The following is a 27,709-nucleotide window of genomic DNA, read 5'->3' as shown; positions in this document are numbered from 1 at the left end:
GCGGAGATGTCCAGATGACAAATTACAGGTCAGGTCAGTTTATGGGGAAGAGTCTGAATGTGACTCAGCTGACTAAGCCTACCTGCTAATTAGAAAAGCAAAGTGGTGTGTTTACTATCAGTTACATTGCTGTGACTGGAAGATGGTGGACTCGTATACTTTCTTTCTTCTATTATTTCCCCCCAAACGTTAGCGGGGAGAAGTCCTAGTCACATGGACTAAATGCTCTTGAATTCTTCATGTGTTTATTTGGATGGGAGAACATGGAGGACCAACTTCCCTACCGTTTTGGTTGGGGAAATCAGAAGACAAAGCTGGGCTCCATTGCATTATTTGAGACTATTGATGAGTTCCAGGAAGACTTCACACCAAGGCAAAGTGTTTTCAAGAGAATCCAGAGGCTCTGTTTCCGGCAGCGGGAGCAACTTCCTGGGGAGACCTTTATGAGTTTTGCCTCTGCACTGTGGGATTTGGCATCAGGCTGTGATTTTGGGCCTCTGCAGGATGAGCTGGTGCTTGACCAGCTGATTGAGAAAGCAGAAGACTGGCGAATTAGGGAGACCCTATTTTTGCAAATAGATTCTCTAACTCTGGCGAAGGCTGTGGAGCTGGGGTCACAAATGGAGGCGGCATTTAAAACAGCACCCAAGAAGATAACAGCGGCAATAGAGCTATGGGAGCGTCAAATCATTGACAATAAGAATGGGGAAAAGAAGGGCTATAAGAATTATGGATCTTTGTACCAAAGGAAAGAAAAAGTGATGCCTTCACATGGAACTAAATGCCATCTGGGCAGAAAGAAAACTCACAATTTCCAGCATTGTCACAGTGTGAAGCTATCTAAGGTTCCAGGCAAGATGGTATGTTCTGAAAAGCATCAATGATGCACTTGTGTGTTCTATTATCATGTTTTACCACAGAGAAAAGCATGTAAAATAAATTTGATAAAACTCAAAGCAAGAGATTACTAGCAGTTTTATCATTCTAGAGTTGTGTAATAGTTTGGGTAAGGATTTTTGCTCTTTCAAATTTGCTATCAACCCTTTTAAAAATGTTGTCTTATAGATTCATTGTGTTTGCGATTTCACAGACTTTAATTGATCACTGATGGATGAGTTATTTTATTTTCAGAGCTTTGTTATCAACATTTTAGCTGAGGACTATATACAAAGCAATCCTTCCTGTTTTACATTATTCAGATAAATTGATCATATAATTTTAAGATCTGCAGGAAGAGGAACATCCAATAATTTATTTATTCATCATATAATTTGTTTCCAGAATTTTGTGGTAAATGGGCAAATCCACTCCCCTCTCAACATCTGCTTTTACAAAAGCTAATCTTGTTGATCCTCAGTTCTTCTAACATTTGAACTTGTTTTAGTATTTGTTTCCTAATGTATTTTGTTTATAAAAGATAACTTATAGGATGAGATAATGGTACTAGTGGGAAGTGTGCTTGGGTCCTGCTTGCTGGCTTCCTATGGGCATGTGTTTGGCCACTGCGAGAACAGGATGTTGGACTCGATGGGTCATGGGCATGACACACTAGGGTCTTCTTCTGTTCTTCAGTGTGAGATGATTATATAAACAGAAATGATGCTACCAGAATTGGGGAACCTGTGATCTACCAGATGTTGCTGGACTCCCAAGTATCATCAGTTTCAGCTAGCATGACCATTGGTCAGGGATGATGGAAGGTGTAGTCTAACAATTTTTGGAGGCCCACAGGTTTCCTATCCTCTTCCTGATCAGTCACAGAACTTGTGTCGTCAGCTCTTGACATGGAGTTAGCAATAGTGCTTTATGTAGTTGTGTACCATGAAGATACTTGGTACATACAGCTTCTCCTGTCACTTCAGTGATTCGTCTACCTATGAAAGGCAACAAACCCCCTAGCATTTCTAGGAAAAAATGTCAAAGAAAGTGATGAAAAGCCAAAAGATGTGAAATTTTACTTTAGCTCTTCAGAATGTATCTGATTAGAGGCACAACTTTTAAGAAAATTTCAGTTCCTGGGCTTTGCATACTGTTGTATTGGAAATCAAACTGCACTACAAACTTGTCAACTTCCTGCTCAGTTGAATGCATGTAGGATTATAGCAGGCATAGGCAAACTCGGCCCTCCAGATATTTTGGGACTACAACTCCCATCATCCCTAGCTAACAGGACCAGTGGTCAGGAATGATTATAGATTTAGACATTTCCATTAGAAGTTGCTTTTCAGTATGCTGCTTTGACAACAGTATTTCTTGTTGCACTGTGGCTATCCTATTTCTCATCTTTTTTCCTCCCTGCAAGAGCTGATTTTTTAAAAATTTCTGTTCTTTCCTTTCCTTGAAAGTGTGAGTGCCGGATACGTGGCATGAATCTAGTTGATCGATATATGATGTACAGCAGTGTTTGGTTATTTTTGCCCCCCACCCACTAATTCCTGTCAAATAAAAACTGGGCTGTTGATTGTGTGACAGTCTTTGGAACCTCCTGCCCTACGAGATGATGCTGAAGTCTGGAATTTGTGGAGGCTGCATGACTGAATCACTTACACCTACTCCTTGCTTGCATTGAGAAAGTCAAGACTGCAAACAAGCCAGTAGCTGAGGAAGAAACTGCTTTTCTTGGTACATCATTCATGTGGAAGGCTCATCAAATGCAGGCGTGACCAGACAGGTTCTTCTTGTATATCGTCCTGCTCTGGGTGGCCTTGCTAAAAAGTCAAATGCTGCCCATCTCATGTGATTTTGTTAGTGTGTTCTTTCAATGACTGATATGAAGAGGGGACTGCTGTCATGGGCTGTGTGCCTGTGCTTTCTCCTCTGTGTTTGGGTATTTGTGGCCTCAGTGTTGCCAGAGGCTACCATTTCCCTTTCCACAGGGTCGTTCTTCAACAGTGACTGAAGCAGATGGAGGCGAAGAAACTCTTGGTGGCTGCTTAGGTACTGCTTTATGCCCCCCATCACTTCTGAGTTACAGAACATCCCATAATTTCCAAGGCAACTGCCAACTTCTTCCTCCTTGAAACAAATCTTCAGAGTGGTAGTAGTGGAAAAGCCAAGAGAGCGGGAAAAGGAGATTGTAAAATCCTTAATCCTTATCAGGTCCAAATCCTGTGAGGGCCTCTGTAAGTGCTGCACAGAAGCAAAGTTTCAATAAAGCGTGGCTTCTTTTTCCACTTCAGCACTGAAGGGAAAATGCTGCACCCAATGAAACTCTTCTTTCTTGGTGCTTATTAAAGGAACAGATGCCCTCTTGGGGCTGATACACATGTTTGGCGCACTTTCACTGGTGTTTCCTCCAAAGGAACATGTATACCAGTTTTTCCATAGTATGTGCTCACTTCCTGCCCCCAGAGTTTTGGGAGACATTCATCTCTCTTCCTTCTTTGCATAGGTCCCATCTGTAACACTGTTGTAAACATGACAAAGACATTTCTTACTGTGTGCTGAGCGATGAATGTTCAGTGGTTCATCAGTTAGATTAAGTGATTTTTCACCATACCGCTTATAAAGATAAAAAAAGAAATGTTTGCTGTAGAATAAGGAAATTCACAGAAACATCCAAACCAAGTGATACCAGCTTACTATGTGGAATGTGATTTGTTTTGTTCTTGTTCGTGTTTTTATTGTGTATTTTGTATTTTTATCTTGTATTTTTATGCTATGAATTGTCCTGAGACCTATGGATGAAGGGCTGTGTACAAATTTAATAAATAATGAAAGTGGGTTCTGCATTTCCTATGGGCCAAGGAGGTCCAGAGGCTACAGTGCAAGATGTTATCCTTAAAGAGAGCCCTTGCATTGCTAGGCATATATTCCACTGAGGTGAGGGTAGTGGGGAAGGATGGGCGTAGCCAGGATTTTTTTGTGGGGGGCAGGACTTTGTTAGGGAGGTCAGGACTTTTGTTGGGGGGGGGGTAGAACTGATGTGATTGGTCAGTTAAGTATTTCTATTGTTTTACTTTAGGGGGGCAGCTGCCTCCCCTTGGCTAGGCCCATGGGAAGGAAACAAAACTATGGTAGTGATGGACCATGATAGCCTGACCACCACCATGTGCAGGCTGGATTATTGCAATGTGTTCTACCTAGGACTGCTCTTGAGGTTTGGAAGCTGTAGCTGTTGCAAAATGCTGTGGCTCGACTGCTCACTGAGGCAGAATATCACCAACATGCAACTCCACTGTTGAAAGAATTTCACTGGCTGCTAATCAGCTACCAGACTAAATTCAGAGTGCTGGTTTTTTTTTTAATTTATAATGCCTTATGCAACCTGGGATCACTTACATAGCCAATCACTCGCTGTTCTCTGTAGATGAGGTCCTCCTGCAGATATCATTTTATCGGGAGGTCCATTCCACACAATGAAGGAACTGGGCCTCTAGTGTTGTGGCAGCTACACTTTAGAATTCTCTCTCCTTAGACCGGCACAGTCTCTTATTGGAAGCAGGAAGCATAAAATCGCTTCAACTCTTTTGCATTTTTGCACTGATGGCATGTTGACCCACATTGTGTTTATTCAAATGTTAATGCTTTTGTGCTTTCAGAGAGAATCACTCCTAACATTTGAGTACTAGAAATGTCACACCCCTAGGAGAAGTCCCAAGAGGCTATGTTTTTCTGTAGCATGAAATCATGGCTAGCAATAAGTAATGCACATTTTAATGAACTTGTCTGCTTGTAGGAATAGGAAAACATATGTTCATTCCATAATTCAAATTAAGTTCCCACATTTTAGGAACCATCAGACAAGTTAAAATATTTTAAAATGTTTTATAGGGGTTTTTATTTTTTACTTTGTTGTCCCACCATGAACGGTGGTTTTTATTGATGTATTTCTATTTTGTTCTGTTTTAGTTTGGTTTGGGGTTGGCTATCGAGTGGGGTGGGGATTTGTTGTGTTGGTACAATTGTTTTGGATTTGACTTGTTTCTATTCTGTAAATGGAGGTTGGTTTGAGGCTTGGGATTGCTACCGTAGTGGGGCGAGGGAGGTATGGCGGTGGGGGCAGATGTCATAGGCGAAGGGGATCGAGATATGGATATGCTCGTACCCCTTCCAATCTGCGCCCCATCCCGAGGGACGAAGGTAGGGTGAGCAAGGATTACTCACCTCCGTCACTGGTGTTGTGCAATGCCAGGTCTATAGGCAAAAAAACCGCCACCTTGCGAGACTTCTTCACCTCGCAGGGGGTTGACCTGGCTTGTGTGACGGAGACCTGGGTGTGCGAAGGGGAAACTGTCACCTTACGAGAGATGGCGCCCCCAGGTTTCTCCGTCCTCCACCAGTCGCGGACTGTGGGCCGGGGGGGAGGGGTGGCATTATTAATCCGAGAAGACTGTCCTTTCAGGGCTCTACCATCGCCATCGATCCCCGGCATTGAATGTGTTGGCCTAGTGTGGGGCTCCGAGGTGAGCTTGGCTGTCTGGCTGGTGTACCGGCCACCTAGCGCACCAGCAGCCACCCTGTCAGGCCTGTTGGAGGCGGTGGCTGGCTGGGCCTTGGAGTTCCCCAACCTATTGGTACTGGGGGACTTCAACATCCATGCTGATGCCACTCCCTCCTCACAGGCTCTGGACCTGGTGTCTTCCATGGCGACACTAGGGCTCTCCCAGTTTGTTTCGGGCCCCACACATCAAGCAGGCCACACGCTGGATTTGATCTTTGGCGCCGGTATAGATGTGATCATGTCTCCCTCGATGAAGGTGCCATGGTCTGATCACTACGCACTGAAAGCCAGGATTGATTTTCCACCCCCACCCCGCTTAGGTGGCGAGCCAATTTGGGCTCGCCCGCGGAGGCTGATGGACCCTAATAGATTCCGTCAGGCCTTGCGGGACCTTGCTCCCCCTGGCGACTCATTGACTGAGCTTGTTGAGGGCTGGAATACCCAGCTCCTGGCAGCCATCGATGAGATCGCACCTAAGCGCCCTCTGCGACCCCGCAGAAACCGGGCCCCCTGGTTTACCGAGGAGCTTCGGAAAATGAAGCGGGACCTCAGACGGCTAGAGCGAGTATGGCGGGGTGCCCGTGACGGAGCCTCAAGAACATCTTATAGGGTTTTTATGAAAACCTATGAGATGGCAGTGAAGGCCGCTAAGAAGTCTTACTTCTCGGCCTCCATTGCATCCGCTAGCTCTCGCCCGGCGCAATTATTTAGTATAATTCGGTCTTTAACGTCCCTTGAAGGACAGCCAAATTTAAATAACAATCTGACACACAGCTGTGAGGCATTTGCGAGCTTTTTTGCGGAGAAGGTCCTGTTGCTCCGCCATGACCTCCCTGCCAATTTGGATACAATAAAGGAACTGGAGGCCCCTCGACTGTCCTCGGGTCCAGTATTGGACCACTTTGACCGGATATCTCCAGCCGATGTGGACAGATTCCTCCAAGCTGGAAAGCCCACCACCTGTCCTCTTGACCCGTGCCCGTCATGGCTGATTAGAGCGTGTCCAGACGAGGTGCGGGCCCCCCTGGGGGATATCATCAATTTGTCCCTTGGCACCGGGATATTCCCAGGGGAACTGAAGGAGGCGGTGGTGCGTCCGCTCTTAAAGAAAACATCATTAGATCCCTTAGATCTATCCAATTACCGCCCGGTCTCGAATCTTCCATTCCTGGGTAAGGTGATTGAGAGAGCGGTTGCTGAACAGCTTGGTAGGTTCCTGGATGAAACATCTGCTTTGGATCCATTCCAGTCCGGCTTCCGTGCTGGCCATGGGACCGAGACGGCTCTGGTCGCCCTAACAGATGATCTCCGCAGACAGCTGGATCGAGGCGGGTCGGGGCTGCTGATTCTTTTAGATCTGTCAGCAGCCTTTGACATGGTCGATCACGAACTCCTGGACCACCGCCTTGCCGACGTGGGGATCCAGGGCACAGTCCTTCAATGGCTGCGCTCGTTTCTCTCTGATCGGGGACAGAGGGTGGCGCTTGGGGGGGAATTGTCATCGCGTCACTCCTTGGTGTGTGGAGTGCCTCAGGGCGCGATTCTCTCCCCGATGCTTTTTAACATCTTTATGCGCCCCCTCGCCCAGCTTGTCCGGAGTTTTGGGCTGGGTTGCCATCAGTATGCTGATGACACCCAACTCTATCTGTTGATGGATGGCCATCCTAACTCGGCCCCAGACACACTGACCAGATGTCTGGAAGCTGTGGCTGGATGGTTACGTGGGAGCCGGTTGAAGTTAAATCCTTCGAAGACAGAGGTCCTCTGGCTGGGGCGGGACGATATGGGATCGAGGGGGCAACTCCCATCTCTTGCGGGGGTGCAATTAGTGCCAGCACCGTCCGTTAAGAGTTTGGGTGTAATCTTCGATACCTCCCTCTCTATGGAGGCGCAGATTACAGCTATAACAAAGGCGGCATTTTTTCATCTCCGCCAAGCTAAGCAGTTGGCCCCTTATCTCTCTCGCCCTGACCTAGCCACTGTGATCCATGCGACGGTCACCTCCAGGCTGGATTATTGTAACTCGCTCTACGTGGGGCTGCCCTTGAGACTGACCCAGAAACTCCAGCGGGTGCAGAATGCCGCGGCGAGACTCCTTATGGGGTCTTCGCTGCGAGATCACATTCATCCAGTACTATACCAGCTGCACTGGCTCCCGGTGGAGTACAGGATCAGGTTTAAGGTGCTGGTTTTAACCTTTAAAGCCCTATACGGCCTAGGACCCTCGTACCTACGGGACCGCCTCTCCTGGTATGCCCCACAGAGAAACCTACGGTCTGCAAATAATAACACCCTCAAGGTCCCAGGCCTCAGAGAGGTTAGGCTGGCCTCAACTAGAGCCAGGGCCTTCTCGGCTGCAGCTCCAACCTGGTGGAACGCTCTGTCACAAGAGACTAGGGCCCTGCGGGACCTGACATCCTTCCGCAGGGCCTGCAAGACAGAGTTGTTCCGCCAGGCCTTTGGTCAGGGCGCAGCCTGACTCCCTCCTCTGGCAACCTGCACAGAATTTTGTTTAATCGGTTGCCATCAATTTGATTTTAACTAATTTTATAATGAAATATTTTTAGAATGTGCTATTATTTGATTGTTTATTTGACTGTTGTTAGCCGCCCTGAGCCCGGCTTGGCTGGGGAGGGCGGGATATAAATAAAATTTATTATTATTATTATTATTATTATTATTATTATTATTATTATTATTATTATTTCTTTTAATACATACAAGATCATCTGTGTTCACTAGTTTAAAAGCATATCCAATATTAGTAGACCCTTTGAAATCAGTGGAATTAAGTGAAGACTATTGATTTCACTTGGTCTACACTGAATATTGTTAAGATTGGATATCACCAAAAGAATTTGCACTGGGGATAAAATGCATATTTATAGTGTACACTGCCTAGAGAGTGTAAAAATATTAAGTGGTTTAGAAATGCTTTTACATACCAGGAAAGCTGCTAATGTAGTGGTTTGACTTCACCCCCAGAGGCGCACTCCATTGGTTTCTTGAGACAGACAGATACCAACAACCCAGAAAGCACTTTATATATTAAAGTAAGAATTTGAAGGCATTTTAATTTAGATGTGCCATTGTGCATTTAAATCTGATACAATTTGAATAGTGCTACAGTGGGAGACAGGAGCTGCATTATGCCCTATCCTAAGCAGCAGAGACACCTCCCCCCCCCCCCCACATTTTCATCTGCAGCTATGAGAGGTAGAAACTTGCTTTAACATTTAGAGTCTGGGCAAGATTATGTATTATTCTGGAAATATGAAAGACTAATCTTTCAATGTCCAAAGAAAATGTATGGCCTGGGGAGAATTCCAAAGGTCAGATAGAGGGCCAAATTTGGACCCCAGGCCTGAAGTTACCCAGCCACATCATACAAGATTACCTCTTCATATCATCCAAATACAAATCAAAGTCTGTGGATTAGTAGTTCTCTCCATAATAACCATTTTGTTGTGGGGTTCCATCTTTGATAGATTCTTTTTTCTTTCTTTTCAGGCCCCAGAGCCAGTAGAAAATTGCACAAGTGAAGGAGAGTTTGAAGAAGACCGGAGTTCTTCGGTCCCAAGTACGTTAGAGTTGGAGATTCGTGGATCAGGCCAAGAAACTGATGAAGACTATTTTGAGACCCAGTCACATCAGAGCGAATCACTGTCAGACATCAAGACAGAGCCTTATGAAAGTGCATCAGACTCGGAGTCTTTTGCCAGTGATGTAACAAGAGAAACCAGCCTGAGTTCATTCTGCCTTTCTGCAGAACTAGAGGAACCATGGCAGAAGTATGCTGAAGGAAAAGTAGAAAAAGCTCCCTCCAAGGCTGAGTGTGCAAGACATCTGGGATGCACGCATAAGGAAGCAGGTGAACTGCCTTCACCTTTGCACATAGCAGCTGGCAAAGGTGAATTGGAAGTACAGGCAACAGTCTCGAAAACAGAAGAGATCAATGGAAATGAGAAAGTGTTACCTTACAGTATTACCTGTACAGGGTTTAACATTAGTAAAGAGGTCCTTGCGTCACAGACAGAGGCCTCGTTGGTAGTGGAGGCAAAATCTGTTGACAGAGAGCCACACCTGCATATCTGCTCAAAAAATCTAGCTGAAGGTGCTGTTGGCAAAGGCAATAAAAATACAGGACGATCAGTGTTTGCTTGTCACAGAGCAAACTCTGAAACCTCATTGACTTCCCTTGAGACTGAACATCCTCCTGCCCACTCAGAAGCTGTTTCAAGATGCAGTCTGCCGAATATTCACTTAGAAACAAACAGAACTTGTAAGAGAAACTGTGAATCATCCAAAGTTAGGTGTAAACGGGAGTATATACTGAACACCAAGTGCAATAGGAAGAATGGTATTGAGAGTCAGAAACCTGTAGATGCACACTTGTGTGACACAAAACTGAAGGCCACGGGTTTACCATGTGTAAAATCTACATTTCTGGTGCCACCCACAAAGCCAGGGATTGTAGAAATGAAATCATGGCACAGTTCACCAGGAAACATAAGTGCCCGAGAGGTCAGGGAACATGCTAATGACTGTATTTGCATGGCTGATAAATTAAGTTGGTCGTGCTCCAGATTACCCCTAGGAATGTCAGATTATGAAAAGGTAAGGGGCAATTTAGAAAGGTTTGGTGACTGCCCACAGAAGTCCTTCAAGATGGAAAAAGAGACAGGTATTGAAAAATCACTTCTTAATACTCATCTAGTCTCAAATAAGAACCAGTTGGCAACAAGATCCCACTGGAATACCAGTAAGAATTTGCATGATAAATCAAATATCTTTGGCCTTTCAACAAAAAGAGCAGATACACTAGAGAATGATTCTTTGACCCTATCCCAGCTGCCATATCACTCAGAGGATCATTCCAGACTGGAAACTCCTTCAGCTTTGGAGTCTCTACCAGCAAATATAAATGCCAAAATAGTTCTAAGAAAAGATCAGTTCAAATCTGAGGGTGAGATAGAAATTAACACGTTCCTTCAGAATCATAGCTCTGAATCTGACAGCCGTGATGCTATAGCCCAAGAGAATTATCTGGGTGGCTATAGCATGGCAGATAAGTATGGCAATACTTACGACATCCACGCTTCCACTGTTAGCACAGAGGTGAACATGGAGAGAAAATGCCTTGAAACGCAAAACACTGAGGCCTTTCTAGGGGCAGCTGAGATAAGGAACAATTCAGAATTTGGATTAGGTTGGGGAATGTTTGATGGGATTCTGACATTAAGTGGAAAAAAGGTCATGGGGCAACAAGAGGAAACAGTGCTTCAAAACATGAGCAGGGCGTCTGATGCCTTAAAATGTCCTTCCATTCAGGAGAGAACAAATGTGCACCTCACAAGAATAGAAAAGAAGGATTTTTATTGTGGTGGTGGTGGTGAAGATGTCTCTGCTTTCGAACTAACACCAACACCACATCACATTTGCCAGGAAGAAAAATTGGAGAATCTTTCAGAGTTAAAACCTCTCTTGATTAAATCTCTTGATCAAAAACGACTACTGTCAAATAAGATGGATGGTGAGACCTATGTGGATGAATTAACCACTGAGACATTGGAACATGAGAACTCAGCCTCTTCTCTCATCACCATGGTGGACACCACAAAACCACAGAAGACTCCAAATGCACAACCCTGTTGTGGAAATGAAATTCTGCCTGTACATGCTATATCAGGCAGTGAAGATGAGTTCCCTGTTAGCATCTCCACCCAAGAAGGTGAGGAGGAAGCAGAAGCAATGGGTCTTGATTTATCTTCAGTGCCTGCCCCTGAAATTAATACAAGAGCTAGTCTTGAGAACAATTCTCCTAGGACTAATTTAAATATGGAAAGTACTGTACAAAACTGGAAAGAAGAGGGGTATGCAAATGGTTTGTTCTTAGAACCACTTGCCACTAATACTGAGATACTGCTAATCAAGCCCTCCCGAGTGAAAAGTGACTCTGTCTTAGAATCGGTCCAAGCAGTAAACCTACAGTTTGAACCAGGAGGCTATACAGTGGCAGATGAATCTGTGACCAAAAATAGACAGCGAGACACTGCAGGAACACAGGAAATAAATAGCAATAGTAACCTGCGCCAGAATGTCATTGCTGGTGATAAGACCCTAGGACATAATGTCCATAGTAAGCAAATTATTGAAAAGGAAGGCACCAAACATTGTGATACAGCACGTGGAAAAACAGGTTTTTGTGAAGGTTCTCCAAGCACAGGACTGAACAGGAGCTTTTCTGCTGAGGAGCCAAAGTGCATTAGCAGATACAGTCAATGGAATCCAAGCACAGATATCTGTGACACTAATGTGAGAATGGACAGCCAAGATAATACCACCACAGGCCTAGATAATATCAGCATAGAAAGCACAAACAGTGAGGAGTTAAATGAGAACCTATTTAACTTCCTGGGTAGTAACAGCAGTTTCTACAAGGCAGTTCAGAGAAACAATAAGGCTGGGGCCACAGAGAAATCTTCCAAGCAGTCTAAATTTTTAGCCTTTTCAAAAATGGCATCCTTCAGGAAATCTAAACTAATGTCTGCTGAAAATCAAGATAGTGTCAAGGCCAAGACAGAAACATTGGATGGAGATAAAGGGGATGAGATAGAAGATGACTTGAAGTATATTCAAAGCAGTTCACCCAGCTCTGCTTTCCAAAGCAAGGAACGTTGCCTTGCAGAATATTTGGACGATGATGACTTATTTTATGAGAAACCTGCTGGACTCTTCAACAGAATGAGCCTGAGAAAGGCTTCTGGCTCTGGCCGGATACTCTTGGAAGGTATGGGCACAAGTTCTTCTCCCATAACGACAAGAAGAAAGCACTCTGAAGGGAAAGTTTTAGGTTCTGTTGAGAATAATGACAATGAGTCTGTGGAGTATCCTGAACTCAAGAAATCCTCATCTGAGAATGACTTTAAAAGAAACAAAAACACGGAGAGTAAAAGATTCAGGAGTCGGCTGGCCTTGGCCCACAGATCCTTCTCAAGTTTTTTTGAATCTAAATCTCTGGAGAAGGAAAATGCTGAACAGAGTCCAAAGTTTTCAGTGAAAAATGAAAAGGAAAAAGCCAAGTTGCACCAAACAACTTGGAAAGCATTTCTGAAAAGTAAGGAGACAGATGGCCAAAAGCGGTTTGCCTTAAATAGTCCTCTTCCAACACAGCAGAGTTCTTGTTCTAGCAGGATCCCTGGCAGCTTTCCTAGAAGACCATCCAAGGAAAATCAGGAAGATTGCAATGGACAAGAGTTTATGCAATCAAGTGTGTCTAATGGCTCATCTGTAGATGGTGGACATTCTGATTCCTCTGGGACTGGTGATTTTCTATCTATGGATACCAAGAGGAGGAATCATGAACTGAATATAAAATGTCTGCATAGCCTAGATTGCAATGGGAAAGAGGAAACGATGAGCAGTGATGGAGATACATCTTTTGAAGAATTCTGGCTGAAATCTCCAATTAGTCCGATTGACCTGCAGTCATCATTTTCTCACTTCACTCCCTCTTGCCCCCAGTTGTCAATGTATGAACGTAAAGATATGCCATGTAGACCCATGAGTCCCAAGCCACAGAGTCCTCGAACTGGTTCTCAACGCAAGGGTTTCCATTATCCTGGAAGATTAAGTTCCACTTCAATGATATCTCTTGGAAACATCTCGGTGATTGATGGCAACTTGGAAGCACCTGAGAGGCCAAAGACATTGAAGCCTAGACCTAGTTTCTTGCAATCTATGCATTCGTTGGATAATGATTATCTGAGAGAGGACAGTGGGATAAGCAGCCAGTCACAAATCAGCTTGGACACAACTTCTTCAGTGAGTGAAATCATCAGAGATGAGGTGAGTTGCTTTGTGGTGGTGATGATGTGGTTTAGTTTTGAGAGTTTGGAGTGTGGCATCATTGTTATTTATTTTTATTTCTTTCTAAAAACCATTTCCATTCCAAACAAAGCCCATTTCCATATGCTAAGCAGTGAAATGGAATATAGAATGTCACAGTGAATCTACGAGTGCATATGCAGGGACATATGGCATCAGAACTAATTATCTGTATAACTTTTCCAGAACTACATGCAGAACTACATGCATGTATAACCTTTCCAGAACTACAACCAGGCCATTCTGCATACTGGTCTAAACCAGAGAAGTTAAGTGGCTAACCAATTGAGTCCACGTGTATGTAGTCATTATGAGACTGGTTTTAAATCAGATTCCCCAAACATTATGTCAGAAGAGGTGCCCATGTAAACCACAGACAAAGGGACAGACTTCATTTTAAATATATCTTGTTTGATTTGAAATTATGGTGGCTGACATCACCATTGTCTTTCAGTGGGATGTGAAAGGTTTCCCTGCCGGCAACATACCCTGACCTGATGGACAGATCTGTCCATGTAGCCCAGAACCCTTTACTTTGATTAACAGCAGCACTCCAATGTCTCAGATGATAACTTTCAAGTTATCTGTTACCTGATCATTTTTAACTTGAGATACCAAGGATTGAACCTGGGACCTTTTGACATGCAAAGCATGTCATCCAAGCTATGGTCCTTTCTTCAAGGTTCATTTTCTTGCAAAGATATAGACTGCATGCACATCACACATTTAAAGTACCCCTCCCAAAGAATCCTGGGAACTGTCAAGGTTGCTGGTAATTGTAGCTTTGTGAGGGATGGACTACAGTTCCCAGGATTAAAGTGTATGCTTTAAATGTACTTGAAATGTATGGTGTCTACTCGGCTTCAGTCTCATGGGTCTGCCAATGTTTGTTCCACATTGTTAGTGCAGTAGCAGATGTAGTGCAGTGCAGTCCCATAGCTCAGCCTTATGATAAAGAAACACTAAAAGGAAAGTGATGGGCCAGCCACCTTTACTAAAATAAAACAAATAACCAAACCCACAAATTATATTTAAAACAACCAATTTTTTTTTGCTTCAAGGAATGATTGCTGCAGAGACTCACTGTGCTGGGATCATGATGGCAATTTTTATATTTCTATTATTATTATTATTACTATTATTATTATTATTATTATTATTATTATTAGTAGTAGTAGTAGTAGTAGTATACTATCCATCATCCGAAGATCACAGGCTTGTTCACAACATAAAAATACAAAATGAGAACACAAAATGTGTAATTAAACAAAAACAAAAAACCCAGTAATCCCCCCCTCCCACAGACGCATTTAAAAGGCCATAGACTGTGAATCAGCCCAAAGCCTGGTTGAAGAGAAACATTTTCATCTGACGCCTATATATATGTAATGAATGCTCCAGGTGAAGTATCTGGGGAGATCATAGTAGAGTGTTTTTGCGTAGTGCCAACTTAACATAGGTTCATGTGGAAAAATCACAAGGAGTAGAAAAATACATTTGGCTTGCACGTGTGAACACAGTCTTTGTCTCAGAGAATGGTGTGATCAGAGGGAGATGCTTCAGCATTCCTGGAGGAGGCAGGATTCTAAAAAAAAAAAAAAAAAAGATTGGCAGAAATTGAATTGCACCAGTCAAGTGTATGGAAACAAAAATCTGAAAGTTCCTGGAGGAAGGAAGCGTATTCATTTCACTGTGCCCTCTGGGGGCAATTTTTTGTACTGCAAGATATTCATGCTTGGATTTACAGTTAGAACTGTGCCTGGGTGGTCATGTGTCCTCCTGTAAATAGGGCAGTTCTTTATTTGAAGAAACCTTAAGATGAAAGAGCAGCACCCAGACAGCAAACTGAGCAGTTATCTTGTCACATTTTGTCACAGTCTTCCCCATTACGATGAGACGTGTTGTTGTTTTCATTCCTATTTAAATTATAGGAATTATTTCAAGATGTGTTGTCCTCTTTTTTGGGTGATGCATTCCCTCTGATTTGCAGATGTGTATCTGGCACTTTCATATGGCACTGACCAACCCCAGCCCTGCACCAGGTGGTGGCTTCATGCACCTTCTGACAATACCCTGGGACTAGCAGTGCTAGTGGGACTTGCCAGGGTCTTTGGTCTCTGACAGCTACTTGAGGTTCTGACAACATGACTGTGATTCTTCCCTCAGTGTGCATGAGAACATGATTATTGACAGTACATGTTTATGCAGACCAGTGCACAATTGAGTTTTATTTAGCTCGAGTTGTCCACATTTAAAACATCTGGGTATCATTAGAAGCTCCACTAGGTTGTGTTTATAAGGCACAGATGTTATTACTTTGAAGAGGGACAAATGTAACATGACATTCCAAATTCAACATGATTGCTTTATAGTCAGCTGCCCAGCATAGTCAAAAGACAAAGAAACAACATTTTTGTTTTGTTTTCACCTGTTACTTATAAAACAGGAGAATATCCAACAAAGTCAAATCCCACCAGAAAAGAGACCAGGTGAGAAATGGGGTCTCCATTGCAGAAAGAGGTCTACTCAGATGCCACTATCTCCACCCTCACTCTCAAACATAGAGAGCAAGGCCTGGATACTTCCCTTCCATATTCAGGAGGGGAAAGCCAAAGAACATGCCCAGAGGAAGAGACACAGACCCCTATACAAGCGTTTCAGCTTTGATGACACATGGATGGAAAGGAATCGGAAGAGGAAGCTTGTTAAAGAGGCACAGTCAGACAGAGAGATTGAATCAAGTAACCTCCCAGAGGATCATTTAAAAGTAAGGAACCAAAAATAATATTGTTTGGTCTCTCTGGCTGCATCTCTCTACTGTTGTCTTCTCTCTTCAGGCTGTTCCTCTAATCAGTTCTGCTGCTTTCTTTACTTCTAACAGCATGTGGCAGTCACGTGTGCATTGAGACTCCTCAACACAATGGCTTATCTTTCATTTCTTATATCATGATTTGTTCACTAGTGATGGGGAGAGTAGGTTGAAGAGTTTACAGTTCTTAAAAACATAAATAATCAAAACTATTGATGAAAGCTATCAGATACAGCTTTATTCCCCTTGGGTTAATACAGGGTGCCATTGTTTTCCTTTCAGATCCATCATACTGAGTCTTAGGGTGCTTCCAGGCAGGAATTGATTATGGAATTTGTGCTACTTGTTCATGCAAAATCTTGGCATTGTTTACATCAGTGTTTCCCAACCTTTTTTGGGCAAAGGCACACTTGTTTCATGAAAAAAATCTCGAGGCACACCACCATTACAGCCCCGTGACGTCAGCGCGCAGCGTCACGCCGGGAGGGACGCACGAAAGTGTAAGTTTCAATTTTTTCCCCTCCCCCTTGCCTTCCTTCTGTGCCAACCGCCAAAAAGCCAAGAAAAAAGCCAAGACTTTAGGGCAGCAGGTCGACACGGAAGAAGCTCCTACCTAAGGACAGGTGCGACGGCCGTGTCCTCTTCTGCCACACTTGGCAGCCCTGCCTCACGGTCGTGACTCCCACCCTGATTTCTCCCCGCAGGTCGAGCGGCACAGGCAGCCCAATGTGTCCAGCCCAGACACAAGCCCCGCTTCCCCACTCTAGATCCTGAATGCGACCAAGTGCTCTGGACTCCCGAGCAGGGTGGGAAAGAGGACTCGCATCTGGTAGCCTCCGGGCTCCTCGCCTGCTCGAGGGATGGCATTGCAGGCAAGCTGCCGGCCGTCGCCATCGCCGCCCCCTCATGCGAGTGGACCTGCCCGGAGTGGTGGGCCGGGGGAGGCTCGCTCTCTGTGGGGATGTGGCCCGCACGCGCGGCCCCGCTTCCTCCTGCCCAGGGCTGAGCTCCTTACCCGCGATCTCGGTCTCGCGCATGCGGATCCCACTTATTCCGAAGCTCGCGCCACTAGCCGGGGCTCTCACACCGTGCCAGGGCGAGGCGGCGCGGCCCACTGACGTCATCGCGGCTCGCCGCCGCCCTCGACTTCCCTGTTCCCTCCCCTCCCTCGGGTCGCCGTGGTTACCGAGGACTGCAAGCTGCTCGGGCGAGCGTGGGGCATTAAGTGGGAGAAGGAAAATTAAAATTAAAACTCGCCTGAAGTCCGCCTCTCCGGATATGAAGCTATCTTTCGAATTTTTTAATTTTTCCCGCGGCACACCAGGCAACGTCTCGCGGCACACTAGTGTGCCGCGGAACACCGGTTGGGAAACACTGGTTTACATGGCACTGTCATTATCGAGATGCTCTTTTTTCTTTGTTTAATCACAGCATAGATGCATTCGGTCAAGCTCCACCCACTGGAAAGCCCACATCAGTGAACGATCTGTTTATCAATCCTTCACCTTGGAAGCACCCATATTGCGCAGCTGATACATACAAAGTTCCTTATGCTCTTTATAATAACATTTCTTTGCTTTAGAATCTTTGCTTTGCTCTTCCTCTCCCTTTTTCTGTCTAACTATACCGGGTCTGAAAACAACATTGACAATACAATACTGGGGTACCTCAGGTTACATACACTTCAGGTTACAGACTCCGCTAACCCAGAAATAGTGCTTCAGGTTAAGAACTTTGCTTCAGGATGAGAACAGAAATCGTGCTCTAGCAGCGCGGTGGCAGCAGGAGGCCCCATTAGCTAAAGTGGTCTTCAGGTTAAGAACAGTTTCAGGTTAAGAACGGACCTCTGGAACGAATTAAGTACTTAACCCGAGGTACCACTGTATGTATTTTTAAAAAATAGGTAAATGCTTTTTCGGAGTCCCAGCTAAGTGTGTCCTTAATTACCCATTACTACCTTTCTCTTTAGGTTAAAATGAGACCATTCATTGCTTCACCTGTGGCCTTTGAAGCCCTTCCTCTCAAGTTGCACCTTTATTCCCAGAGCACACCTACAGGATTAGACTGCGTGGGTTTGAGGCGGCGCATCTCATTTCCCGGTATGAGTACTGTTTAAATTGACACCTGATTTCTGACCAGCACATTATATTTATATTATATTGGTTCATTTTGAAATGGTTTGCCTATGCCATCTCCACCCTGTACTATTTTGTTTGTATTACATATGGGTGTTACACCAGAGGTGGGGAGCCTGTGACCCTCCTGTTGGTGCTGGAGTACAGTTTCCATAATCCCTGGCTATTGGCCATTAGAGAGTCCAACATTAGAGAGTCTGGAGGGCCACAGATTCCCCATGTCGTGTCAAGCTTTCATATGTAATTCTCAGCTTCTTTGAAATATTACTGTTGGCATTTCACTGCTTCACTTGAGGAAGTGAAGTGACTTTCTTAGTCACTTTGGGGTGCTTCCCTTCTATATAAGAGATATGTGATGAAATATTTTAGTGGAGATGGGTTATGTGTTCAGTTTACATCTCTTTGGCAAGAGTTGTCAGAGAAGCTATAAGCCTGATTTCGAAGCTTTGTTAGAAAATGAAAGAGAGCCCTAGGTGGCCCTAGATGAGAATTTTGCTAAAGTGATGACTTATACTGAATTATCTATGTGCATTTTCAAGGTTTCTGGGTTCTGCCCCTTCCAGAGGGCTTCACATTTGAGAGAGGTGACATTACAAAATGTCTCCTCCTGCAGTGGTGGCTTTTCCTGGGTATGGAAGGAAAGCAATTTGTTGCCAACTCTTTATTCCGTAAAGAAAATCCACACATGTATGGCACAACTAGACAGATACCAGGAGTACATCATAAATTAGAGTTGGGGGAGAAAGACATGTTATTCCTAGACTTGAAAAGAACACTTAGGGAGGTTTGTCAGAAAATTAGTTTCTCTGGAGATGCCTCACCTGAATATCCCAAACTGTTAGAATTCCTTTCTTAAATCAAAGGTATAAGGTATTGCCTTGATACGCTCTGCCTTGCTAGTCTTTTTCACAGAAGTCTTATGGGGAGACACAATACATTAATTAGGGTCACACCAAGTGCTCCCTCTCAAAATTGTTGCACAGTGAAAATGGAGCTTTGAAGGGGCACACACAACCCTTTGAAAACCTCCTAAAATCCAGTTTCTATACAGTTCACAATACTTTTTTAAAATGAAAATTTCTTAACTGCTGTTCATCAATGTGGTGTACAAAAAGTGTGACTAGGATTAATTCAGCAAAATATATTTTAGAACCAGCAAATAACCATAACAAAGCACAACAAGACAAAGTGAAAAATGAAGAACAGCATAGAGTACAATCCCAATATCATCTAAGGACGGCATTCCAAAGTCAGGGTACCACCAGAGAAAAGGCCCTTTCCTTTGTGTCAACATAATGCCCCTACTAAAGAGGCCATTTTGAACAGGCTAGTATGGGGAAATGGGACGTGGGTGGCACTGTGGGTTAAACCACAGAGCCTAGGACTTGCTGATCAGAAGGTTGGCGGTTCAAATCCCCGCGACGGGGTGAACTCCCGTTGCTCCGTCCGTGCTCCTGCCAACCTAGCAGTTCGAAAGCACGTCAAAGTGCAAGTAGATAAATAGGTACCGCTCCGGTGGGAAGGTAAACGGCGTTTCCATGCGCTGCTCTGGTTCACCAGAAGCGGCTTAGTCCTGCTGGCCACATGACCCGGAAGCTGTATGCCGGCTCCCTTGGCCAATAAAGCGAGATGAGCGCCGCAACCCCAGAGTCTGTCACGACTGGACCTAATGGTCAGGGGTCTCTTTGGGTATCTGTGTCCTAAGCTGTTTAGGTCATTAAAGGTAAACACCAGCATTGTAAATTGATTTCAAAAGTGGATAGGCAGCCAATGTTGATCTTCCAAAATAAGGTACGCATCAGAATTTTAGCAGCTGAGTTTTGCTCTAACTGAACCTTCCAGTTTCTCTTTTAAGGGCAGCTCCACGTACCCATGTGTAACACATTACAGTACTCTAGCCAGGATATTACCAGGACAGGAATCATCATGAGTAGATCGTTCTGACTGCACAGTATAGCACAGTGACTCAAAACTCTTGTTTCTCCTCTGCTCTGCTGTCCTAGTGCTGGGGTGGCGGTACTGACAGCAAAGAGAATAGGATTTTGCCTTCCCTGTGTGATCCCAGACAATAAGGATTGTGTAAGGAATACAGTGATATTACAGAGCCACTAAGCCAATCTGATTTAGATAGGTGGCCATCTTATTGCGGGTAAATAAAGTGAAGGTTTTCTCTAGGTTTAAATTGGTGTAGGAAGTTAATGTTCTCATTGCTGAGGCAACCAAGTTGCACATGAGCTTGGTTGCCTTGGCAATGGGAGAATATTCCCTCTCCCCAGCAAACATCTTTATGCCATTTGGACCCTTCCAAATACACCAACATTTTTAAATGTCCTGCTTTCAGCTCTGTTCTATTTATGCAATTACTATTATCCTTAGATATACACTTCCATTGTCAAAAGACCTCAAATGCTATGCAGCATAAATAATAGCAAGTAAAAGAACAGAATGTGTGTTTTGATGATCCCCATTGGAAACTAGAATGCAGTGAAATGTATTAAGCATCTTTTTCAACAGACAAAAATATAATGAACTATAACGAAGGAAAGCCAGTGTGGTGTAGTGGTTAGTGCATCAGACTAGGAGCTGGAAGACCAGTGTTCAAATCCCCACTAAGACATGCTCACTGGGTGACCTTGGGCCAGTCATGTCTGTTCAGCCCAACCTACTTCACAGGGTTGTTGTGGGGATTAAGTGAGGAGAGGGAGAACCATGTACACCGCCTTGAGCTCCTTAGAGAAAAGATAGGGTATAGATGCAATCAATCAATATTGGAAGAACAAGAGGCCAGAAATCCACTTCTTAATTCCTCCAGCTCAAGGGTGTTTTCTTATCTCAGTCTCAGTGACCTACTATTTGAACTTTACCATACAAAATGACTTCAGTTGGTAGTGAAAATTCTCAGTCTTTCATTATCTGTGATACTGTTGATGATCTACCCTTTGCCCACTTATTCCTCAAAAAACCAGGAGGCTTTCTAAGTTCCTTAAAAGTTTCTTAGGAACACATGGGAAACTAATGGGATTGCTGAGTTAGCTGTAGCCCTATTTCTGCCTTCTCTCCAGCTCTACCACAGAACTAATTACAGTTGTTTCAACTCTGTTAACCTTTTGTCTGAAGTTCTTTAGAAGAGAAAGAATTAAACTATTTTAATAGAGTTGAAATATATATGGAGATTGACCAATAGGTGGTGCCCTAGGTTTTAGAACGCTCTAGATGTTATCCTGGAAAGGGATGCTATTAAATGTAGTGGTAACTTTTGGATTACACAGAATATTTTGAAACTGAATATTGTGACCTTAGCTAGAACCTTTGGAATTATTCACAAGCTTCAGGACACTGGAACAAAACACAGCAACTTAGCCCAACATGCCCAAGAATGGCACGTAATGGAAACTGAACAGCATAAAATGACAGGCGTTATGAACTTTAAAAAAAATGCTTTGGGAGTTAAGTATTCTCTCACTGTTCTACTCAAGCAGGAGAAGTGCTCATGTTGCCCTTAAAAAGGAGAAGTAGAGAACAAGAAATGCTGTTTTCTCATCTCACAACAACGTCCTGCAGTTTTTCAATTTTTAAAAGATATTGTTCTTTGATGGGCTGTTTATCTCTCCTCCCCCTCTCTAGTGCTCTAGTGCATATAGGGCTAGAGGATGGCTGAACATTTAGCTGAGAGGCAGAGGGCTTGGTGGATGAAGTCTTTGAGGACATTATAGCTGTGTCGCACTCCCATGATGATAGCTCCCCTACATCGCTCTGAGAAAGCGGGAAACAATCCCTTAGAAGGGACCCAATTTTGGAGGATGAGCCCGCTGTCCTCTTGTGAGAGTACATCTCTGGAGGGTGGGGGGATTCTGGTAGTGTATGATTTGATTATTAGGATAGTTGGGTATGTCATAAGTGTACAGATCACAGGGTGAATTACCTGCCTGTTGCAAGGGTTGTAGATGTCTCCTGCTGTCTAGCTAGCCTGGGAGATAGGAAAATGTCAGTAGTCACTTGTGGTGCATGCTGGCACCAATAACATGGGGGAAAGTAGTCATGAGGTCCTAGAAGCAAAATTTAGGTAGCTATGTAGGATACTGAAAGCCAGGACCTGCAAGGTAGCTTTCCCTGAAATGCTGCTGGTCCACATGCAGGGGCAGCTAGATGGGGCAGCTTTGTAGTCTCAGTGCATGGGTGAGATGATGATGTAGGGAGAGGGTTTAGATTTGTTAGGCACTGTGGAACATTCAGGGACAAGCTAGGCCTGCACAAAAGGATCAGGCTCCACTTGAACCTAGATGGAATCAGGCTGTTGGCACTTAAAATGAAAAAGGTGGCTGAGCAACTTTTGAGGGGCAGGGGGAGCAGATAGGTGCTGAGGAGGATTCGGTTCGGAACAAATCTCTCTGGGAGAAATATGATAAAATTGGTGAAAATTTAAATAGGGGAGGCATAGATCTAGGCATTGTGAGTGCAGGGGCACGGGATAACAATTCGGAGAGGCCAAAGCACCACAGGTCAAAACACAAATGTGAAAGACACCTGAAGAGAGAGACTGTATTACAAATGTTTATATGCTAATGTGCCAAGCTGAGTCAACTGGAGTTCTTGGTCTTAGAGGGCGGCATTGATTTAAGGGACATAATGAAAACCTGATTGAATGGAGAGAACTAGTGGGGCGCAGTTATATCTGGGGGGAAACTGTATAGAAGGAACAGTGAATGACGTAATGGTGGTGGTGTTGCTCTGTACATCAAAGTTGAACTGTTTGATGAACTCTTAGGTGTCAAAAGGAGCTAGCAAGGTTATAAAAGATGCCAGAGGAAGTATTTTTGAAATTCTAACATGCTGTCTCATACTATAAGTTGAAAGGAGATTAACTGAAGGGTATTGTATAAATAACAGTTGCACACACTCTTATGTTCCAAACATGCCCATATAATTTATCTATTGTATTTATTTCAAATAATTTATATCTTGTTCTAACCAAAAACACTCAGAGCAGCTAGCAATAAATATACCACCCCATCAAAAATAACACACTAAATCAACACTAAAGCCCCAAGCATAAAAACAACAATAGCAGAACATAGAAAAATACACAAAAATAATGGCACTACTTTCATTTCAAGAAAATGGTTTCAAAACAGTACAAGAAATACTACAGTCAAAATGCTGAATTGATGGGGCGAACTAATCACCAGATGGGGTCTATCAATGTCGACAAGATGTGGGGCCATGATGCATTAGTCTCCAAGAAGACTCTCAGAGGGAAGGCACTCATCCTTGAAGAGGTCAAGAAAGTTCTTTTCTCAGCAATAAATTACCTCCGCTCCCATTGACTGAATCACTAGCATTTGAGAAACTTTGCAGGAGAAACGGAGGGAATCTCTGTCAGTGCACTGTAATATAACATCATCATGTGACCAAGTCATGGAAGAGTGCACCAATGATTTCTGAAGCTCTGCAAATGAAAGTGTCAATTTTTTCATGACTGAAAAGAGACGTTGGGCATAGGAAGTCTGGCTGGCAGTTGGTAGATTTGCAAACTAGCTTTCTTCGCTGATATAAACATGGTACATTTGTGGCCTTACGGCAAAGTTGCAAGCTGAAGGAAAGCTGATATGTGATTAGCTCAGCACTAGAAAAGTTCACAAAATGAAACTGCAACCTTTTCAAAAGAAGGTAATTCAAAGTAACTTGTTTCATTTCCTGTCCTTCTTAATTCTTCTAATGTCAGAATGAAGGACATGGGAGGGCCGTATTCCACTGTGCAAAATTGCTTCATCTTCAGCAGCTGTTTTCTGAGATGATCCAGGTCTCAGAATGGTTCCTCTGGAGGTACATCTTTTAAAAAATCTGTAGCTTATGTGGAATCTGTATCAAATGACCATTAATTGAAACTATTAGTCAAGGAAAACATATCTAAATCTAGTATTTTAGATACTCTAAAATTTAAAAAATGACAGCCCCATTTGACTTAGATTACTAGAAGCAACTTCTGACGGTGCAATTGGTTTCAGATCCTGGCTTGTTCCAATTCTAATAACCACAGAGTCCCATATCAGGGTCCTAATGGAAGACTCTACTTAATTAACCCAGTAAGTTGTCAGTCATTGCATAAAGGAGAGAAAATATAGTGTGAAGACAGAGAGTGATAATCAACTAACCTGTCCCGTTAGAATTTTTACTTGCACACAGAATGGCAAACTAACACTATTTCTGCCTTGTCTGGATGCTTGCAACAAGTCCACCTCTGATCACAAACATTGGGATGTGATGAAAAAGAACATACTGATGATACTGAACCCTAATCTCCAGTTGAAATAGCACGGGATACAAGATTTCAGCAGTACACACGGCTAAAGCCATGGGATACAGCCACAGTCTCTAAGCATCACCTTTTTTAGAATAGAATAGAATAGATTCTTTATTGTCATTACACAAGTGCAACATTGTACAAAGTGCAACGAAATTGGATGCCATCCCTTAAAACATCAAAAGCAAGACAACAACAACAACCAAACAAACCACATTCCAGCCACACCCACACCACACCCATCAAACTCCCAGGTCACACTATTGAGTTACAGCATTCAAAAAGGCCACAGCTCTTGGATAGAAACTGTTTTTCAGTCTATTTGTCTTTGACTTGATGTTTCTATATCTCCTGCCAGAAGGCAGTAGTGCAAACAGACCGTGTCCCGGGTGAGATGAATCCTGCAGGATGTTATTTGCTTTCCTAAGACAACGGGAACCGTACAGTTCTTCCAAAGATGGGAGAGGATGACCAATAATCCTTTGGGCTGTGGTTATGACCTTCTGGAGCACCTTCCTCTCCCTAGCTGTACAACTGGAGAACCAAGCACAAATACAGTATGTAAGAATGCTCTCTATGGAGCCTCGGTAGAAGCACACCAGCAGTCTCTCACTCAGATTGTTTTGTGACCTATCCTTCAGGGGTGACTGGAGCCACTGCAAATTAGTGCCATCTTGGGGATGGGAAAGGGTAAGAACACCACTGAGATGTCCAGGAGGCTAATCAACAGGATCACATTCACCCTTCATCTCCCAGTCTAGATAATTTACCAGGATACCAAAGACAGTTTCAGTGCCAAACCTGGGGTGGAAGCCACATTTGAAAGAATCGAGATAATCTGCATGCATTCACATCTACACAGAATCCAGTTTCTAAACAGCCACTTTGAGATGACTTTACAGGCATGCACATGCTTTCTCTCACACACATTTGCTCTCTCACACCTGTGCCCTGATCTGCTTTCTGCCCCAGCTATTTTCCTCTCTCTCTCTCCCTTGTTCTCCTCTTCACCCAGTTGTTTGGTTTGCTGCTGTCCATTCACCTTAGCCAACTACATCCCATGCCCTAGCTTCTTCCTGAGCTCTGATTCAGCTCTCTCAGTGCCTGGCTCTTGCTAGTGCCATGTTTGTCAGGCACTGCAGATTCTCAAGAAAATGGCCTGTTTTGTTTCCCCACTATTCCTATTGTATGCTACAAGAAAACTGAATTAAACACTTTCATTTCTTCAAGCTGCACCCCCACACCCTAAAAAGGGGAAGGTTGCCTATGTCAAAGCATCCCCCACAGGCAACACTATTGAAACAGCAGCACAGTCTTTGCAGCAAATGTCACATTTTTGCTTTTCTAATCATTTTGAAGAAAAATGTATCTGTGGGAAGTGACATAGAATCTAGGTCTCGCAGGTTAATATGAAATTTGGTATATATTTGTTATATATTTAGAAATGCATGGCCAATCCTCATCAAAAAGGGTTTGTATCTTTTTTCTTAGTAGCAATGATGGTCACGAATAAGAGAAACAGGCAACTGAAATGATACTTTTATGTGAACCACTTGGCATTTAAAATACTCAGTGCTAACTTTTGAGTCACACTCTTTGCAACTTGAATTTTAGTTGCATAGGCTATTTATAATCTAATTAGCAGCATCTTCATTAATATACTACTTCCTTCTGCATTCATGTCCTTACAATGCAGCATTGACTCCTCCCTGCCATATATATCTCTAACCATCTAAATCTGAGGAAGAAACTGGGTAACTTGAAAACTTGCATTTCAAACACCTGTAGGTCCTATACGTAATAAAAGCATCACTGCCCTATTTCTTCTTTCATTTCTTTCCCCTCTTTTGTGATCCTGGTTCAGATTAAAGCATGTGTCCATGCATGCTTGTTCCACATTAAATAAATGAGAGATAGGTCAGGAAACATGGTTAATGATGTTGCCTCCATTTCTGTGAATTAAATTAGAATGTGACAGAGCACCTCAGTGGAGCTGCAGTTTGGTATTGTGTGGTTGCTGATATGTTGCTTCATGAATTTTATTGTCTTTTTATTGTTTTTATGATATATTGCCTGTAGTTTGCCACCCTGAAGGTGTCAATCGGGATTGAAGGTGCAAGATTTAAATCCTTTAAGAAACAAGCAAACATACAGCGACCATTTTAAGGATTACACATTGAGAACCCTGTGGAAAAGCCAAAACAAAATCTTACCCCTCCCTCCAAAGACCCCAGTGAAATTGCAAAAGATGATCTATTGCACACCTTGAAGAACCAACTGCACATCATCCATTCTGGCTTTTATAACATCAACCATAATCTTTTATTGCTGCAGCAAGGCATACAAGATCTAAGCAACAGGCTCAGCATCGCAACACGTAATTTAGTGGCTATCAAAAATGTCTATATAAAAAATACAATGGCCTGACCACCATTGCTACTCAGACCAACACAGGGTAGTTGTGCTCGGAAACTTTAGGACTCTGACGATCTCACTCACTGAATCAGATCTCATCAGATGTGCGGAAACCAAACAGAGATTTGGTTTAACTAAGCTTTAGTTTAGTGGGTAAGATTGGATTTTTGCAAGCCACAGCTGTGGAACAATAATTAAAGGGTACACAATATGATTGAAATACGGGTCAAGTGAAAGTGTGAATGAGCCCTTAGTTGAAGGCAGAGTCAGAATACCAGTGGCTGGAAGTAGTAGCAGAAACAGCAACTGCAGCTCCAACTCTACTCTATGTCACAAGAGCCAGGCCCTGTGGAATTTTCCATGCCCCCTCATAGACCCATTATGAATGAACATCCAGATGGCTGCTGGTATTTCTGTTTGGCAGACATGTAGAGCTTGACCACATGTAAGACAGCTCTGCTGTTTGAGAGAGGCTGTTCTGTACCTTGCTTCATTAATGCCTCATGACAGAGCAGATTAATCTTGCTGTCTTCTATGATGCTAAATATGTAAGATCTTCATTACCTCCAGCTGGGGAAACCTTTCTTCATAGGAGACCTAATGCTAACTGGTTTTATTTTTTTATCATGAACTTATATTTTAATTGTTGTTGGAAGCTGCTTTGAAGACAGTGAGGGGCATGACTTGCATCTTTCAAATAGAATAAAACAAACTTTCCC

At 43.5% G+C, this 27,709-nt stretch overlaps 1 protein-coding gene across 4 annotated transcripts in view; it reads left to right on the top strand.

The window, feature by feature from the left end:
* The window catches only part of ARHGEF4 (Rho guanine nucleotide exchange factor 4), a 155,895-nt gene that overhangs the window by 45,480 nt on the left and 82,706 nt on the right, over positions 1-27,709 (top strand). For 2 of the 4 annotated variants that reach the window (XM_081191095.1, XM_081191096.1), the window contains 3 exons: positions 8,954-13,291; positions 15,777-16,097; positions 18,109-18,238. In XM_081191095.1, coding sequence (XP_081047221.1) covers positions 8,954-13,291; positions 15,777-16,097; positions 18,109-18,238 — 4,789 coding nt within the window. Of the gene's footprint in view, positions 1-150; positions 861-8,953; positions 13,292-15,776; positions 16,098-18,108; positions 18,239-27,709 lie in introns of those variants that run through there. The other 2 variants (XM_081191093.1, XM_081191094.1) reach the window with 2 other exon arrangements.

The sequence above is a fragment of the Podarcis bocagei genome, assembly GCF_964188305.1.
Source record: "Podarcis bocagei genome assembly, chromosome: 4".
NCBI classification, from domain to species: Eukaryota; Metazoa; Chordata; class Lepidosauria; order Squamata; family Lacertidae; genus Podarcis; species Podarcis bocagei.
The sequence above is the reverse complement of the archived record's forward strand: the minus strand, read 5'-3'. Positions and strand labels throughout refer to the sequence as shown.